General features: G+C 42.1%; 2 protein-coding genes across 3 annotated transcripts in view; one reads left to right on the top strand and one right to left on the bottom strand.

The window, feature by feature from the left end:
- The window catches only part of LGMN (legumain), a 254837-nt gene that overhangs the window by 77903 nt on the left and 158007 nt on the right, over positions 1-18927 (bottom strand). The gene's annotated exons all lie outside the window — the stretch shown is intronic.
- GOLGA5 (golgin A5) overlaps positions 1-18927 on the top strand; it is a 35544-nt gene that overhangs the window by 13879 nt on the left and 2738 nt on the right. For both annotated transcript variants that reach the window (XM_059687531.1, XM_059687521.1), the window contains exons 7-11: positions 1965-2135; positions 5519-5647; positions 11601-11699; positions 13519-13744; positions 15963-16068. In XM_059687531.1, coding sequence (XP_059543514.1) covers positions 1965-2135; positions 5519-5647; positions 11601-11699; positions 13519-13744; positions 15963-16068 — 731 coding nt within the window. The remainder of the gene's footprint in view (positions 1-1964; positions 2136-5518; positions 5648-11600; positions 11700-13518; positions 13745-15962; positions 16069-18927) is intronic.

The following is an 18927-nucleotide window of genomic DNA, read 5'->3' as shown; positions in this document are numbered from 1 at the left end:
GCAGTATTTAAAAAAAAATTGATGTGAAATTGAGGTGAAAATTTCAAGAAGGCAATCAGAAATACAGGCCTGAAGCTCAGCAGAGGCTCTGGGCATTAACCCTGTAGGTATATATATATATATCTCCTATATAATAAAAGGGTAATATGCAAATTGACCAAATGGCAGAATGACCTGTCACTGTGACGCGCACTGACCAACAGCGGGCAGAGGCTCAATGCAGGAGCTGCCCCCTGGTGGTCAGTGTGCTCCCACAGGGGGAGCGCCGCTCAGCCACAAGCTGGGCTGATGGCTGGCCTGGCAAGCGCAGTGTCAGTGGCGGTGGGGGGAGCCTCTCCCGCCTCCGTGGCAACACTAAGGATGTCTGACTGACGGCTTAGGCCCATTCCCCATGGGGAGTGGGCCTAAGCCGTCAGTCGGACATCCCCCAAGGGCTCCTGGACTACTAAAGGTCACAGGCCAGGCTGAGGGACCCCTCTCCCCTGAGTGCACGAATGTCGTGCATCAGGCCTCTAGTGTGTGTGTGTGTGTGTGTGTGTGTGTGTGTGTGTATTTATTTATTATAGATAATTTGAAAACTACAGAAAATTTTGAAGAAGTCACCCATAATTATACCACATAAAAAAGCAACAGTTTTTGATGGAGAGTGGCTTTCATATACTTATATTTAAGGTGAAAGAGCTGATGGTCTTACTATTGGCCTACAATTATAGCAGTTTTTGAACTGGTCTTCCCATATCAAATCTCTTTTTCCACTGCATCCTTTATACCAGGAGTCCGCACACTTTTTCTGTAAGGGAGAAAAATAGTACATATTGCAGACTTGTGGGCTATGTGTGGCGTCTATCATATATTCTTTGTTTTTATCATTTATCTATTTAAAATGTTTTTAATGATTTCAGAGAGGAAGGGAGAGGGGGAGAGAAATAGGAACATCAATGATGAGAGAGACTCATTGGTCGGCTGCCTCCTGCATGCCCCACAGTGGGGATCGAGCCCACAACCTAGGCATGTGCCCTGGTTCATAGGTTGACGCTCAACCACTGAGCTATGCCAGCTGGGCTGTTTCTAACTTTTATAATACTTTTAAAATGTAAAAACCATTCTTAGCTTACAGGCTATACATACAGAAATGGGCCACTCTGACCAGAGTTTGTGAACACCTGCTTTATGCCACCACCAGACTAAGCCTCCTAAAATGCATCTCTCATCATAACATTTCCCTGTCTGCTTTCTGGTCATTTGTTTTAGCCTACCAAATAAAATTCAAACATTTAGTCTGGTATCTGAAACCCCCACAAATGGGTCCTAACATACTCTTTGAGTGCATCTCAATGAAATGTTCTTAAAGGCCTTCATGCTTTTGCAGTTTTATGCTTTGCGCTCTGTTTTCTCTCCACCTGTTAAAATCCTAGCCAATTTTCAGGACCAATGATAACAGCTATCTTTCAAGTCAAGTCTTCTCTTCCCCAGAAGTGGTTTCCCCTCCTTGGAACTCTAGAGTGATCTTACCATGTCCCTCCTCTGCTTGCATTTATTGCCCTCTGCTGGATACTTGTCACCTCCCCTTTAGTTAATAAGGCAGAGGGTGCTATCCGAAGTGAGAGACACTGTCTTTATTACACAGGACACTTAGCACAGTGCCAAGCCCATCATGGGTGCTCCATAGGTATCTGTTGAGTGGATTGTGATAGGAAAAATAAGGGTGAGAAAGAATGAGAAAAAATATGAGAAAAATCTTAATGAATTTCAATAACATGGTTCTGGGGACTAAAGTCCAAGGACATTGTATAGCAAGGCTCTGTTGTATTTTTATCCCAATGGATTTCCTCCATTAATTTCTTCGATGAAGGATATCATTGGAATATTTCCATAGTGGTTTAGTTGGTATATGATAGACGATATTCAATATACAAGCTAATCTCTGCTTTGCTTTAAAATATTTCTTTTTTTTAATGTAATAGTCGAAAGAAAAATTAATTAACAGCTTAAAGGAAGGATCTGGTTTTGAAGGCCTGGACAGCAATACTGCTAATAGCATGGAGCTAGAAGACCTTCGGCATGAAAAGGAGATGCAGAGGGAAGAAATACAGAAACTGATGGGTCAGATACAGCAGTTGAGATCTGAGTTACAGGTAAGATTCCTTACAGTTCGCTTCAGAGACAGCCATTTACCCCCAGCTGTTAATAGAGGTGCTGGATTCTGTATTTTAGGGGCAGGGTATTGGTGAAATAACATGTGGAACTTCTGGAATAATAGTCACCATATAGAAGTGAACCTAAAGCAACAGGTTTTTTGTCCATTGATTGACTTCAAGTTATGGCAATAATAAATGTAGGTAACCAGATTCATTCAATCAACAAATGCTTACCAAGTGTCTGCCATGTGCCAGGCATCTTCTAGGCTTGGAATTGTAACAAGGAACCAGACAGAATCTTCATACTTCTGCATCTTACATTCTAACAGTTAAATACAAATTAGATTTTGGCTTGTCTGTATAACTGGGATGTTTTCTGGTATTAAAATGGGACCAGGGATTGTCTTTTAATTATAGTTTCATGCATAATCTTATAATCTTATAGTTTATTTATAATTACTATATTTAATCTAAGAGTAAACTGAGCCATTAATTTAAACATAGGGTCTTTGACATAAATATAGGAGGAGTCTCTGAGGATGAGAGAAGATAAAGTACAGGGTAGCAAGCCTTCTTTAAAAAAAATTCACAAAGGCTATTCATCCATGCATTAACTCAGAATTATTGATTTGTAAGACATACATAAACCACAAAGGAAAGTGGGGAAGTTGTGAGAATAGTCTAGCTTGTCTAGAACATAGGCCTGAATGTCAGATCAGAGATAGATCTCATCCTGGGCCCTTAATCGACATGTTACCTTGCACAAGGCAGTTTATCTCACTGAGCCTGAGTTTTCTCATTTGTAAAATGCAGATAAAGGTTATTTTGAGAATAAGGATATGTGTAAAAGGCTCTCGGTAAGTAGTAACTGCTATTATTTCTGGATTTTTTTTTCTTCTTATTGGCCAACTAGAAGAGCCGGTAAAGACTTCTGTCCTTGTAGTCTTTAAAGTAGAATTTTTTTTCCTGTAAATAATTTTCAATTCCAAACAATTTTAGTCCCATGAACTTAGAAATTAAATAGATGTTAATTTTATTCATACCTTGCCTTCTCCAAACATGTCTTTTGGGTAGAATTGTGAAAAATATTTGTTTATTTAATATCACATCCTTCCCCAGCATGTGTGGCTCTCAGTGGCTCTCAGCATCAACTCATGAAGCAGGAGGTCACCGTTCAATTCCTCATAAGGGCACATTCCTGGCACATTCCTCATAAGGGCTTGCTCCCCAGTAGGGGGCATGCAGGAGGCAGCTGATCAATGATTCTCTCTCATCATTGATGTTTCTGTCTCCCTCTCCCTTCCTCTCTGAATTAATAAAAATTAATATCCTTACCCCAACGTCATTGATGACATTAACCCATTTTCCTACCCTTTTTCAAGAAGTTTATCAAGTCTATAATAAAGATTATAGTATTAGGTCTAGCAAAATGGGAGAATGGTTAATAATTATAATAGCTATCATTTACTGAGCACTTCCATGATAGGCACTGCACTAAGCCACTAAGCTCGATATATATATAGATATAGATATATCTCCTTTCATTTATCCCTTATCATAACCCTGTAAGGGAAATAATATAGTTTCATTTGACAGTTTGAAGAAATGTAGGTATGAAGAAGGAAAGTAACTTCCCATGACTTGTAAAGTGGTAGAGCCAGGATGTGATCCCTAGTCTGTCTGATTCCAGAACATGTGTTCTTTTTTTATTATTATTATATTTTTTATTGATTTCAAATGCTCAACTATTGAGCCAAGCCGGCCAGGCAATTCAGTTCTTTTTGAAACTGCTAGCTTTTGAATACAGATATAAATCTCCCAGTGGGGCACTGTCTTTTCGTACTTCTTTTATTTTTTTAATTCTTTATTGTTTAAAGTATTATATATAGTACTAGGGGCCTGGTGCACGAAATTCGTGCACTGGGTGTGTGTGTGTGGGGGGGCAGGGAGTGTCCCTCAGCCCAGCCTGCCCCCTCTCACATACTGGGAGCCCTCAGGCGTTGACCCCCATCACCCTCCAATCGCAGGATCGGCCCCTTGCCCAGGCCTAACGCCTCTGGCCTAGGCGTCCGGCCCGGGCAGCGGGGACCTGCAGTGGCAGCAGGGGATGCCGCGATCGCGCAGGCTCCGCCCCTGCCCCTGCAGGACGCCTCTGGCTGAGGCGTCCGGCCCGGGCCGCGGGGACCCACAGCTGCAGCGGCCCCACGATCGTGGGCTTCGCTTTAGGCCCAGGCAAGGGACCCCTAGCTCCTGGGACTGCCAGCTTCGACCATGCCCAGCTCCCATCACTGGCTCCACCCCTACTTCCTGCTATCACTGGCCAGGGCGGAAAAGGCACCTGATTCTCCGATCATGGCTGGGGGGCAGGGCAAAGGCAGCCCCAGGGCCGCCTTTGCCCTGCCCCCCAGCTCTTAGCTCCCCCCTGGGTTTCCAATCACTCTCAGTGGCAGGGGGCTTCTTCCTGCTTTCCCTTTCGCCTCCCTGCATTGTGCCTACATATGCAAATTAACCGCCATCTTGTTGGCAGTTAACTGCCAATCTTAGTTGGCAGTTAATTTGCATATAGCCCTGATTAGCCAATGAAAAGGGTAGCTCGTACGCCAATTACCATTTTTCTCTTTTATTAGTGTTGATTACATAGGTCTCCTTTTCCACCCATTGACCTCTCCCTGGCTACCGCCACCCCCCATCTTCTCGTACTTCTTAAACCAAATGGTTTATGTGCCATGGCAGCTATGCTATCCTGTTCATTGCTCTCACCATTTGCCATCTATACTAATAAAAACCTAGGTGGTGGTCCTCGCGCCCTCTGCACAATGTCATCACAAGATGGCCACCACAAGATGGCAACATGCACAGCGCAGGTGGGGCATGGCGGCCACTCCGTGCAGTGAGGCCTGAAGGTCCTATGGCTCCACACAGCGCGGAGGAGGCTGGTCCTGGCGGAGGAGGCGGGTCGCAGCAGGGGAGCAGTTAGGCGTCAATCAGGCTGATAGGGGAGCGGTTAGGGGGCGATCAGGCTGGCAGGCAGAAGTGATTAGGGGTAAGCAGGCAGGCAGGCAGGCAAGTGGTTAGGAGCCAGTGGTCCTGGATTGTGAGAGGGATGTTAGCAGTCGGACATCCCCCAAGAGGTCCCAGATTGGAGAGGGTGCAGGCTGGGCAGTGGGACACCCCCTCTCCCCCGTACCAATTTCGTGTACCGGGCCTTTAGTATTATATAATGAAGTGTCAGTTTATATGCTCCTTTTAGGCTGAGACCGTGTCTTTCATCTTTGTCCCTCCCGTGCCTGCTGACTCCAGTTCATGGTGCATGGTGATTGCTCAGTACATATTGAACTGAAGTTATTGATTGCTTTCACATGTAAGATTCATCTTTTTAGGATATGGAGGCTCAGCAGGTCAGTGAAGCAGAATCAACAAGAGAACAGTTGCAAGATCTGCAAGACCAAATAGCTGGGCATAAAGCATCTAAACAAGAACTTGAGGCAGAATTGGACCGACAGAAGCAGGTAAGGATTTTAGATTGATATTGGAGAAGACTGTCTCCCAGCTGTCACACGAGGACACATCCCAGTAAAGTAGCTTCCTGACATTCTTAGGAGATGTGCTTAGAGAACTAGTGGTAGACAGGCCTGCCTGCTACCACTGTCCCACGCTCTTTAATTATTTGTTTTAACAGCTGAAAAATAGAGGCACAAAATGGTTATGGGACTTGCCTAATTTCACACAACTAATTACAGAATAGAATAGAATCCAGGATTCCTGTCCTAGAGTTTTTTTTCTACTACGTATTTTTTTTTTATATTTGTTTGTCAGAGTGTATACATACAGAAAACTTAAAAACATCAGTTGATTTTTATATTTTACTACATTTGTATTTTCTGGACACAACAGTAATTCCTAGTTAGTAGAGATATAACATTAGTACCATATTAGATTACTTTTTCTGATTGAGAAAAAGTGCTTATACAGATTATACTTACAAATCATGGTTAAGATTCTATTTCATTGTTCAATTAGCAGTTGTCTGCTCCCCAAGTATATTTTACTTTAATATACTTCTATAGTAGTTTTCATATTAACACAGTTAAACATGTTTATAGCCACATTTTCAGAATAAGATTCTCTAATATTAATAACATCTATAATTTACTGAGCAGTGACATTGTTATAGGCACTTAATTTACATTATCTTATTTCATTTCTCACAATAAAATCACTATCCTGTTTATTTTATAGAAGATAAAACTATTCCAGCTTTGCATATTTATGTCCTTTAAAGATTTTTTTTTAAATTAAATCTTTATTGTTCAGATTATTACATTTGTTCCTCTTTTTCCCCCCCATAACTCCCCTCCTCCCAGTTCCCGCCCCACCCTCCGCCCTCACTCCCCACCCACTGTCCTCATCCATAGGTGCACGATTTTTGTCCAGTCTCTTCCCACATCTCCCACACCCCTTTCCCCCCCAAGAATAGTCAGTCCATTCCCTTTCTATGTCCCTGATTCTATTATAATCAACAGTTCATTCTGTTCATCAGATTATTTATTCACTTGTTTCTTAGATTCACTTGTTGATAGATGCATATTTGTTGTTCATAATTTGTATCTTTACCTTTTTCTTCCTCTTCCTCTTCTTAAAGGATACCTTTCAGCATTTCATATAATCCTGGTTTGGTGGTGATGAACTCCTTTAGCTTTTCCTTATCTGTGAAGCTCTTTATCTGACCTTCAATTCTGAATGATAGCTTTGCTGGATAAAGTAATCTTGGTTGTAGGTTCTTGGTATTCATCACTTTGAATATTTCTTGCCACTCCCTTCTGGCCTGCAAAGTTTCTGTTGAGAAATCAGCTGACAGTCGTATGGGTATTCCCTTGTAGGTAACTGAGTTTCTTTCTCTTGCTGTTTTTAAGATTCTCTCTTTATCTTTTGCTCTTGGCATTTTAATTATGATGTGTCTCGGTGTGGTCCTCTTTGGATTCCTTTTGTTTGGGGTTCTCCGCGCTTCTTGGACCTGTAAGTCCATTTCTTTCACCAGGTGGGGGAAGTTTTCTGTCATTATTTCTTCAAATAGGTTTTCAATATCTTGCTCTCTCTCATCTTCTGGCACCCCTATAATTCTGATGTTGGTACGCTTGAAGCTGTCCCAGAGGCTCCTTACACTATCCTCGCATTTTTGGATTCTTTTTTCATTTTGCTTTTCCGGTTGGATGTTTTTTGCTTCCTCGCATTTCAAATCATTGACTTGATTCTTGCGCTCCTCTGGTCTGCTGTCGGGCGTCTGTATAATTTCTAGTTGGTTCCCCAATATAAGATCGAGGGTCTTATTAGTTTTCGTGTAGAGCTCATTAAGTTTATCGGCAGCTTCTAAACAGTTCTTGAGAGACCTTAAAAGTGTGGTTCTGAACTCTATTTCTTCCATTGACAATTTTGTCCTGTTTCTTTGTCTCCGCATTTTGTTATGCTTCCTTGGTGCACCCCCTAGTGGTCTTTGTTCGCAGTCTTATAGATAAATCTTGATTGTTGTAGCTAATTCCAGGGAGGGTTTGACCTCCAGGCCAAGTGGCTATCCATCAGATTATTTATTCACTTGATTCTTAGATTCACTTGTTGATAGGTGCATATTTGTTGTTCATAATTTGTATCTTTACCTTTTTCTTCCTCTAGCTCTTCTTAAAGGATACCTTTCAGCATTTCATATAATCCTGGTTTGGTGGTGATGAACTCCTTTAGCTTTGCCTTATCTGTGAAGCTCTTTATCTGACCTTCAATTCTGAATGATAGCTTTGCTGGATAAAGTAATCTTGGTTGTAGGTTTTTGGTATTCATCATTTTGAATATTTCTTGCCACTCCCTTCTGGCCTGCAAAGTTTCTGTTGAGAAATCAGCTGACAGTCGTATGGGTATTCCCTTGTAGGTAACTGAGTTTCTTTCTCTTGCTGCTTTTAAGATTCTCTGTCTTTTGCTCTTGGCATTTTAATTATGATGTGTCTTGGTGTGGTCCTCTTTGGATTCCTTTTGTTTGGGGTTCTCCACGCTTCTTGGACCTGTAAGTCCATTTCTTTCACCAGGTGGGGGAAGTTTTCTGTCATTATTTCTTCAAATAGGTTTTCAATATCTTGCTCTCTCTCATCTTCTGGCACCCCTATAATTCTGATGTTGGTACGCTTGAAGCTGTCCCAGAGGCTCCTTACACTATCCTCGCATTTTTGGATTCTTTTTTCATTTTGCTTTTCCCGTTGGGTGTTTTTTGCTTCCTTGCATTTCAAATCATTGACTTGATTCTTGTGCTCCTCTGGTCTGCTGTCGGGAGTCTGTATAATATTTGTTATTTCAGTCCGTGTATGCTTAATTTCTAGTTGGTTCCCCAATATAACATCGAGGGTCTCATTAGTTTTCTTGTAGATCTCATTAAGTTTATCGGCGGCTTCTAAACAGTTCTTGAGAGACCTTAAAAGTGTGGTTCTGAACTCTATTTCTTCCACTGACAATTTTGTCCTGTTTCTTTGTCTCCGCATTTTGTTATGCTTCCTTGGTGCACCCCCTAGTGGTCTTTGTTCGCAGTCTTATAGTTAAACCTTGATTGTTGTAGCTAATCTCAGGGAGGGTTTGACCTCCAGGCCAAGTGGCTATGAGAATCAGCTGTGTCAGCAGTGAGAGAACTTCTGCCCTCTAGGGAGGTGCTAATCTAGCCTTTGCCTGAGGCTATCCGGCAAATGCCTCTGTGCAGGGCTTGGGCAGGGCGGGTCGCACAGGATCAACAGGGTGGGCCGGAGAGAGCAGTTATGGCGGCTCTCAGTCCTGTCCCCAGGGGCTCTGCCTCTCTGAGTCCCAGCACCCGCTGCAAAGCTCGGAGAGAAAGCTGCACTCGCTCTGACCGAAGCCAGACAGTCCCGCTTCTCCTGTTTGAGTCTGGGTCCCTAAAGACTCGCCCGTATCTGGAGCTCAGAGTCTGCGACTCCCTCCCGATTGAAAACAACAACCGCGCCCTCCGCCGCCAGCCCGCTCCGCGCACTCCGCACCTCAGAATTTGACTTCAGCACTGCGCCTCCTCTGAGTGTCCGTATGCATTTCTCTTTCCTCCTAGTTGTAGGACTTCCACTCAGCCAGCGTTCCTGTGGTTCTGGGTGATGTCCCTTCCGTCTTTTAGTTTTACCCTTGAAGTAGTTGTTCAAAGCAGCAAACTCCGGCGTTAACCTATGCCGCCATCTTGGTTCTCCTAAAGATTTTTTCTTTAATCATCATGTGAGGACATGCTTAGAGAGAGGCAGAGAGGAACAGAGAGAGACAGAGAGAGAGAGAAGCATCGTTATGAAAGAGAAACATTGATTGGTTGTCCTCTGTACGTGCCCCAGTTGGGGATCAAAATCGCAGCCCAGGTTTGTGCCCTGGCTGGGAATTGAACTGGCAACCTTTCAGAGCACAGGACGGCACTCAATCAACTGAGCCATTCTGGCCTGGCGGATTTTTTTTTTCATTAGGATTTATTCTTTCTGAAACTGGTTTAATTCTGAGAGAAATACTTGTTTTTATTATGAAAATAGCACTTAAATCTGTTTTTTGCATATTAAGAGAAAAACTCACTGAGTAGCAACCTGTAGAGTACATCATGGGCTATATTAATTTAATTACAAGATTAGCTGTCCTTTCAGAAATTGCACTTTAATCTATTTAATGATCTAATATATATTTAAAGGCAAAAATTTTATATTCTTGGTGGTTAGTGAGATAACTTTCATTTTATTATGGTACATGGTTTCAACCAAATTCATTTCCAATGCCCGTCTATAAAATGAGGGAGGTGAGTAGAAGAAAGTGGAGCTGAATGTAGCTGTGGCTGTTTACTTAGTAAACAGATGTCCTAGATGTGAAGAACTTAACATCTAGATTAAATGTCCTGTAGTGCTCTTTATCAGTTTAGATAATTTCAACCTTAAATTTCATGCTAACCTGGAGCTTCAGAAATAAGGCGTACCTGTAAATTATTCTTCTACCCTAATTACCTTCCTCATTTTCTCTCTTTTTTAAAAAAATATATTTTTATTGATTTCAGAGAGGAAGAGAGAGGAAGAGAGAGATGGAAACATCAATGATGAGAGAGAATCACTGATTGGCTGCCTTCTGCTCTCGCCCCCTACAGGGGATCGAGCCCACAACCCGGGCATATGCCCTTGGCAGGAATCGAACTCAGGACCCTTTAGTCTACAGTCTGACGCTCTATCCACTGAGCCAAACTGGCTAGGGCCATTTTCTCTCTTTATTTTATTGTTTTCACTTATCTCAGTTTTTACAGTCTGTGAAATGAGCAAGTTGAACTAAATGTCTAGCAGGGGTCCTCAAACTACGGCCCGCGGGCCACATGCGGCCAGCCGGGTGTTTTTGCCGCCGCTGTGTGCATAGGAATTTGTTCATAGTTTTTTTTTAAACTATAGTCCGGCTCTCCAACGATCTGAGGGACAGTGAACTGGCCCCCTGTTTAAAAAATTTGAGGACGCCTGGTCTAAAGTATCTCTGGAAGCTTAGTCCATCTCACATGTATGTCTTCATACAGCTCCTTTTACTGAAGGAGCTATATGAAGCTCCCAGCACAGTGAAGCATAATGCTTTTTAAAATTGTCATACAATATACCATGAGTTTTAGGTGTACATTATAGTGATTCGATATTTATATACATTGCAAAATGACCCCCAGGATGTTACCATCTGTCACCATGCAAAGTTATTAACAATATAATTGACTATATTCCCTATGCTACATAATGCTTTTGAAGGTACTTAGCTAACTAATTACTCTTTCTTTCCTGGATGTGCTTTGTTTTTAAATTCGACTTGACTCTGAATGATCGTATTTATTGTACAGACTAGCAGTGGTTTAATGCAGTTGATAGGGAACCCAGAGGTATTTCTTTGTTTCTTTCTCTCTTTTATTAATTACAGTGCAAAAAAGGTACAAGATATTGCCTGATACAAATAAGCTGCTCAACATCATTAATCATTAGGGAAATGTAAAGTGAAACCTCAATGAGATAGCACCACATACCCAACTAGATTAGCTACACTTACAGAGACTGACAACACCAAGTGTGGGAAGGATGCGGAAGAACTGGCATGCTCTCATATTGCTGTGGGAATGCAAACTGGTACAGGTTTTGGAAAACAATTTTCAGGTTTTCTTCCTTTAAGTTAGACATACACTTATCATATGATGATCCAGTAGCAGTTCTAGAAAAATTTAAAATGTATGACCACGTAAAGACTTGTGCTTAAACATTAATGTACAAATTGGTACATGATGCTGAAGTATAACTTTTCATCAGACCCATCCAAATCTGTTCATTTATTCATTCAGTATATACTCAGCCCATATTGATGTCTACTATGTGTCAGGCACTGTTTTAGGTTCTGGGGATGGAATAGGGAAGGAACGCTGTTGTAACTTTCATTTTGTGCCTCACTTTGTAGGAATTCCATTACATAGAAGAAGATCTTTATCGAACAAAGAACACATTGCAAAGCAGAATTAAAGATCGAGAAGAAGAAATTCAGAAACTTAGGAATCAGGTATGTGTCATTTACAACTTCGGCAAAGATACCATTCATTGTAAAGCCACATTTTTCCAAAGAATATAGTAAGATTTTCTTTTTCCATATTTTCATCTGAGTTTTCTTATTGCAGTGGTACAGTGTTATTTTCAACCTGATATAGAGTTTTCATCTATGAGTCTGCACTTGCTCTATTCTGTGGCTTGCTTCTTTCTTTTTTTTAAAAAAAAAAAAAATTTTATTGATTTTTTACAGAGAGGAAGGGAGAGAGATAGAAAGTTAGAAACATCGATGAGAGAGAAACATCTATCAGCTGCCTCCTGCACATCTCCCACTGGGGATGTGCCCGCAACCCAGGTACATGCCCTTGACCGGAATTGAACCTGGGACCTTTCAGTCCGCAGGCCAACGCTCTATCCACTGAGCCAAACCAGTTTTGGCCTGTGGCTTGCTTCTTATAAAAGTACTAGAGGCCTGATGCACAAAATTTGTGCAAGGGGCTCGGCCCACGTAGCCGTGGCGGCTGCTCTCAGCCCTCACAGCCCCTTCTTTGTCCAGAAGGTCGTCCGGAAGGACGTCCAGAAGGTCATTCGGCTGTCCGGTCTAATTAACATATTATACTTTTATTATTATAGATCTTGTAGCCAGAGTCACTCAGGGAGATGTGAATTATCCCAATACCCTCTAACTTCAGTGAGGATTATGCAGATTACCAGTTTCATAAATGTGTTTTCTCTTTCCTAAGAAAAATCCAGGGATAAATCTTTCTATTAGCAATTGATAGGTCTTTCATGAAGTCAGCAAGACCTCTTTGTAACTCTGAAAATATGAAACATACAGAAAACAGCCTGTGCCTAGCACCCAAGTTTACCAGTCTTGATCGTTAATTGCCAAAATCATGCTTTCGCTTACTCCGTAGTTGTAGATTGTCCTTTCCTCCCTTCTCTTCAGGCGATTGACTCAATAAGTAATGGACTCCTTTAAACAGTGTTACCAAAGTGATTGATAAATGCGGAGGCAGTTCCTGGGAGTCTAAAAGAAGGCTGAGGTCAGCTCGGGCTACAGTGGTTGGAAAAGGCTTCAAGGAAGAGGCTCTGAAGGCAGGTAGAGCCTAGATAAGAGAAGGGGACTGAATTTTCCAAGCGGGAAATGTGGACAGCTGAGTGGAAGAGGGAAATGGTGACAGATTAGAACAAATAGAAGATGCAATGAAGGAAGTTACTAAGAACCGTCACCAGACCCTAGGAAATTCTCATTTAATATCCCTAAATACCACGTGCAACAGGCGCTGCTGTCTTCACTTAACACATGAGGAGACAGACAGCAAGCACATTTGTCCTCACTGGAGGAAACAGATTCAGAGAGGTGTAGCAGTTTGTCCAAGTCAGGTAGCTAGGAAATCGCAGCGCAGGGATGAAAACCACTGGGAGCGAGTGGTCTTTGCACAGCCGTTGTTATTTGGGTCAAATGTTTCAACTATGTCCCATGGATCAGTGCTTTCAGATATTTTTGACCATGATGTACGTTCTTACAACGTACAAAACTAATTTTACGTTGCAAAGAAATTTTACAAAACAATACTCTCACATACCATGCGCTGTACGCTCTGATACGTCCCATTCTGTTCTACTTTTTAACGGGTCGATTGTGAACCAACAAGTTGATTTTGTGACCCACTAATACAGTTTGAAAATTGCTTCTGTAGAAAATGAAAGAATCATTACAGAGTTCTGAGAAATCAGTGAATACCACAGTTCACCTGTGGGGATGTGGCAGTGTGGGCTCTGTGTTGTATGACCGGTTTTATGTAATACTTTTATGAACTGTTGCCTTTCAGCTTACCAATAAAACCCTAAGCAATAGCAGCCAGTCCGAGTTGGAGAGTCGACTCCACCAGCTGACAGAGACTCTCATCCAGAAGCAGACCATGCTGGAGAGCCTCAGCACTGAGAAGAACTCGCTGGTCTTCCAGCTGGAGCGCCTCGAGCAGCAGATGAAATTGGCCACTGGAGCTGGGAGCACTGGGTCTTCCATCAATATGTCTGGAGTTGACAATGGCGAAGGTAATAGAAAGAACGGCCGGTTCAATTCCAGTCAAGGGCACGCACCTTGATTGCAGGCTCCTCCCCGGCCTGGGCCCTGGTCGGGGTGCTTGGGGGAGGCAACCAGTCGATGTGTTTCTCTCACATTGATGTTTCTCTGTCTTTCCCTCTCTCTTCCACTCTCCCTAAAAATCAATGGAAAAATATCCTCGGGTGACGATTAAAAAACAAAAACAAAAACGTTTTGTTACCTTAATTCCTAATGTTGCTAATTCAAACGCGATTTTTTTTTTAATTTATTGCTTAAAGTATTACAAAGGGTATTACATATGTGTCCATTTTTTTCCCCCCGCCCTAGACAGTCCCATAGCCTCCCCTATCCCCCAGTGTCTTATGTCCATTGGTTATGCTTATATGCATGCATACAAGTCCTTTAGTTGATCTCTTACCCCCCTACCTCCTGCCCCCCAACCCTCCCCGGCCTTCCCGCTGCAGTTTGACAATCTGTCAAACGCGATTTTGATAAGTTAAAAAAAGACCATTTTTATTAAGAAAGAGGTTTTATCCAACGAAGCACCCACTTTTCTCCTGATGTGAAGATGGGGCCATGTGCTGTTTGATATGATCATTAGTAAATTGGACTGTGAACTGATTAATATCTCTCACTAGTATGGGACTTGGAGAAAAGAGGCCTGTTTTATTGATTTTTAACTTTTTTCATATAAATAAGTTTCATAGTATAGCTTATACATTGCTTTATAGGAATCTGTTGTGTAAATACTGTAATTTGTTTGATCAGTTCCTTATGATTGGGAATTTAGATTGTTGCCATTTTTGTCGCTAATATAGCAGTTCTGAGGAAAATATTTTCTCTGTATCTCTTATTTTCTTGGGATAAATGATTAGAAATGGAATGCTGGGTGAATAGTACACATTTGAAAGCTTTTGGTTTTTAGTGGCAAAATCAGCAAATAATTATTAAGTGCCTAGTTTGTACCCAGGTACTATCCTAGACATTGGGCAACAAAAGAGACCAAAATCTCTGCTCTGCGGATCTTCCATTCTGGTGGTGTGGAGAGGAATGCAGGTGGAGGACACAGGCAGTAAAGAACAATGTGAGATGGTGGTATGTGCCGCTGAGGAAGGGAGACACCGGGTGCTGAGTGTGGAGAAAGGATTGTACTTTAGGGTGGTCCAGGAAGACCTCATTGAAAAGGTAGGAGGTAAGATAGTAGACGATGAGGAGATCCACAGGAAGAGTGTTCCAGGGAGGGAGAAGAGCAGTGCAAAGGCCCTGAGGCGGGAATGTTGCTGGCATGTTGCAGGAACAGCAGGGAGGCCAGCAGGAGTGAGGGGAGCGGAGTGTAAGGTGAATTCAGAGAACTTGGAGGAAGCTGTTTAGGCCTGTAGGATGACTTCTCTGAAGGAAGGGAAAGCCACTGGAGGGTCTTGAGAAGGGTGGCTGATGTAACCTGTATTTTAACAAGATACCTCTGGCTGCTAAGTCCATAATAGACTACAAAGAACTAAGAGTGGAGGCAGGGGACCAGGAAGAGCTGTTGTATTAATCCATGTGAGAAATGATGGTGGTTCAGACCAGAGTGGGGATTGTGAGGATTTATGTTAAAGGTGAGCTGACAGCATTTGCTGGCAGATTGTGAAGTCTGATAGGAAGAAAGGAGTCAAGGTGGAGGCCTGAGCAGGTGGAAGGATGGAGTTCTCATGTCTGAGATGGGAGGACTGCAGGACGAGGGGGTTGGCAGCAGGGGCGAGCAGTCAGTACCATGGTCTCGGCATGCTCAGTTTGAGATGACTGTTAGACATCCAGAGGGAAATGGAGCAGGTGATTGGACAAGTCGAGTTGGGAGGGGTCTGGGCTGGAGATGAGATGTGGGAGTCATGGGCTTTGTAGAAAGGCCATTCTTACTAGCACAGGAGTTGTGTCCATTAGTATTGACTGTGACAACACTTGGTATTTATAAACTTTAATTTTTGCTAATTTCATAGAGAAATAATTTTTCTAGTTTTTACATTTTGATTTTTTGGATATGGAAGTTCAAACATTTCATATAATCAAATTTACCTTTTTTTTTTTATGATTTTATCTCTGGATATAATACTTAGAAAGTTGGCCTTGAGAATTTCTTCCACATGTAACTTAATGTATATTCACTGTAATCTTGTTAGAAAATTCATTTTGCTGTCTGTACCTCCATTCATTATTTTCTTCTTTAAACAGGGGCACGTCTGCGAAACGTTCCTGTTCTTTTTAATGACACAGAAAGTAGCCTGGCAGGAATGTATGGAAGAGTCCGCAAAGCTGCTAGTTCAATTGACCAATTTAGGTAAGTCCTGCCAGTAACGATGAGTGATGGACCATCAAATATTTTTATAACCTTTTCTAGTGGTTTCCATCATTGTGAGTCCCATCAGATAGAGCTGATATTTAAGTGGCATTTACCTTATTCCTTTCATGGTATTTCAGTGTCATGAAACTGCTTTAAGAGGTCTGCCAGTGCCTTTACTTATTGAAGATGATTAATCCTGACCGTTTCTTTCTGTAATAAACTCTATTTAAAAACTCATTAAATTTTATTGAGAAAGTCTCTATTACATGTAAATGCATCCATTTGAATGCTTTATCTCATTTGTCATGTGATTAGAATAAAAGATACTACTAATGAACAGTACTCATTGTAATATGTTTTTTATGTTACATAAATAATACATGATTTATGTTATGTATATATTTATAAATAAACTTTTTATACTAGCAGACATCCACCTTACATAGAAAATGTTTTAGAGTTTATCGGGAGTGAAGAGAGGACCCTAGAGAGCTCCAAGCAGCTGCACTGCCGTCGCTCCGGCCTAGTTACCATCACACCCTAGGAGGAGCCGCAGCTGCTGCAGACAACCCCAGTCACCGTCACCCCGACCATCAGCAGGGAGGCCTGCCACTCCCACCCTCAGCATTGCAACACCAAGTCTGGCACCACAGGCAGTGGCACAGGGAGTGCCAGCCCAGGTAGCCTCATACCCTGGGCACCGGCCAGCAGGGACAAAATCATTGCAACGAAGATTTTGGGAGCAGTAAAATGGTTCAGTGTCAGAGACGGGATATGGTTTAATCAACAGAAATGACACCAAAGAAGATGTATTTGTACACCTGACTGCCATAAAGAAGGAGAACCCCAGGAAGTACCCTCGCAGTGTAGGAGAAGGAAAGGCTATGGGTTTGATGTAGTTAAAGGAGAAAAGGGTGTGGAGGCAGCAAATGTTACAGGCCCTTGTGGAGTCCAGTGCAAGGCAGTAAATAGGCAGCAGACCTTAAGCATCGTAGATGCTCTTCACGTCAGAGGGTCCTCCATACTATTGCCAGCAGGATTATCAGAGACCCAAGGTCAACAGCTACCTCGACATCAGTACTGTTGCAATGTATGCAGATGCCTAGACAACCCTAAACACAAGATGCCACTGAGACTAAAGCAGCTGATCCGCCAGCTGAGACTTCATCTCCCAAAGCTGAGCAAAGCAGGGCTGAGTAAATGCCAGCTTACCATCTCTACTATCCGGTTTAGTCATCCAACAAGAAGAAATGAATATCAAATTCCAGCAATATTAAATGACCATGCCTGGCCAGTGTTCCTAAGTGGTTAGAGCGTCAGCCTGTGCAGCCAAAGGGTCTTGGGTTTGATTCCCAGTCAAGGGCATGTACCTGGGCTGTGGGTTTGCTCCCTGTCCCTGGGGGGCACATGCGGGAGGCAACCAGTCGATGTGTGTCTCTCTCACATTGATATTTCTCTCTCTTTCTCTCTCTCTCTCTACACACACACACACACACACACACACACACACACACACACACACCTCCCACTCTCTCTGAAAAAGCAATGGAAAAAATAGCCTCATGTGAGATTAACAACAACAAAAAAGATTGGAGCTGAAGATCTTAAGTTCTTGCTTTTTGCCCATTGACCAGCTATGCAGCATGGGGACTTTAATATTTTTACCTAAAGATGTCTCTTTTTTGGTAATGACAAACATGTTAAAAAAACAAACAAACAAACAAAAAAACCTGGTTTTTCTTAATACACCTTTAGAGGTTTTTAAATTGTTTTATACCTGGCAAGTTGAGATTTTTTAAGAACCTCATTTTTAATTTGTAATAAAAGTGTACAACTTGATTTTTTTAAAAAAATTCAACAGACGGCTAGCACCTGTTAATAAAGGTCTTAGATAGTTGTCAGAAAAGGTTTTAGGTCTTCCTCTGCCGCAGTGCCCCGGCTGCCCTTGGCAGCATCACCCCCACTGGCGATGCTGGTGTTATGCTGAGCACCCACCTCCCTTGACCACATGGGCGGACTTGGAGATCGACCAAGGATGGCCGGAAGCTTGATGCTGCAGGACTGGGTATTGCAGCTTTTGCATACGCAGGTCACTGTGTAATTCAGGCCTGGAAACCTGTAGAACAAGTAATCACAGAAGATTTCACACCTCGCCTTTCATCCTACTATCCTATAAAGGAGGATTTGAACAGAAAACGAGTCGGCGAGAAGCTATTCTTATTTTGGATGTGAACCCATCTGCTGGCAAGGCCGAGATTAGAACAGCTCACAGAGAATCATGATTTTGAATCACCCAGATAAAGGTGGAGCTCTGTACTTAGCAACCAAAATAAATGAAGCAAAAGACTTGCTAGAAGAAACCACCAAACATTCATTGATGCTCAGGGACTCCTGCAAATTGAAACCACCCCCGTTATCATTTTCATACATGTGCTACCCATAAATAACAGTTTATTTCGCTGTTAAGTGGTATAATAATAAAAGATTAATAATTTGTCTTTTATTATCTTTTAAAGGGAAAAATGTCTTAACAGTTTATATATAGCATTGATAAAGTTCATGTCTAAATATCCTACTAAACTCTTTTGTCTTATAATTAAACACGGTTTCAATGAGTTATTGCATAAAAGAGCAATCTTTTTTACCTTTATGTATCAGATATAGCTGTGGTGTTACAACTAAGGAGGAGGATTTACTAAGATTCCCAAAGTCATGGACCAAGGATGCCATCGTCATCTCCAAATTAATATGCACATCTATTTCAACTTTCATTTATTCAGCCTGCATAATTTTTAGAGAGCCGGTATACAAGGCATTGTGCTAGTGGCAGTCAGAGAAACAGTAAGGTAGAGAAGG

The sequence above is a fragment of the Myotis daubentonii genome, chromosome 1, assembly GCF_963259705.1.
Source record: "Myotis daubentonii chromosome 1, mMyoDau2.1, whole genome shotgun sequence".
In the NCBI taxonomy this organism is placed as follows: Eukaryota; Metazoa; Chordata; class Mammalia; order Chiroptera; family Vespertilionidae; genus Myotis; species Myotis daubentonii.
This window is presented reverse-complemented; position numbering and strand designations above follow the sequence as displayed.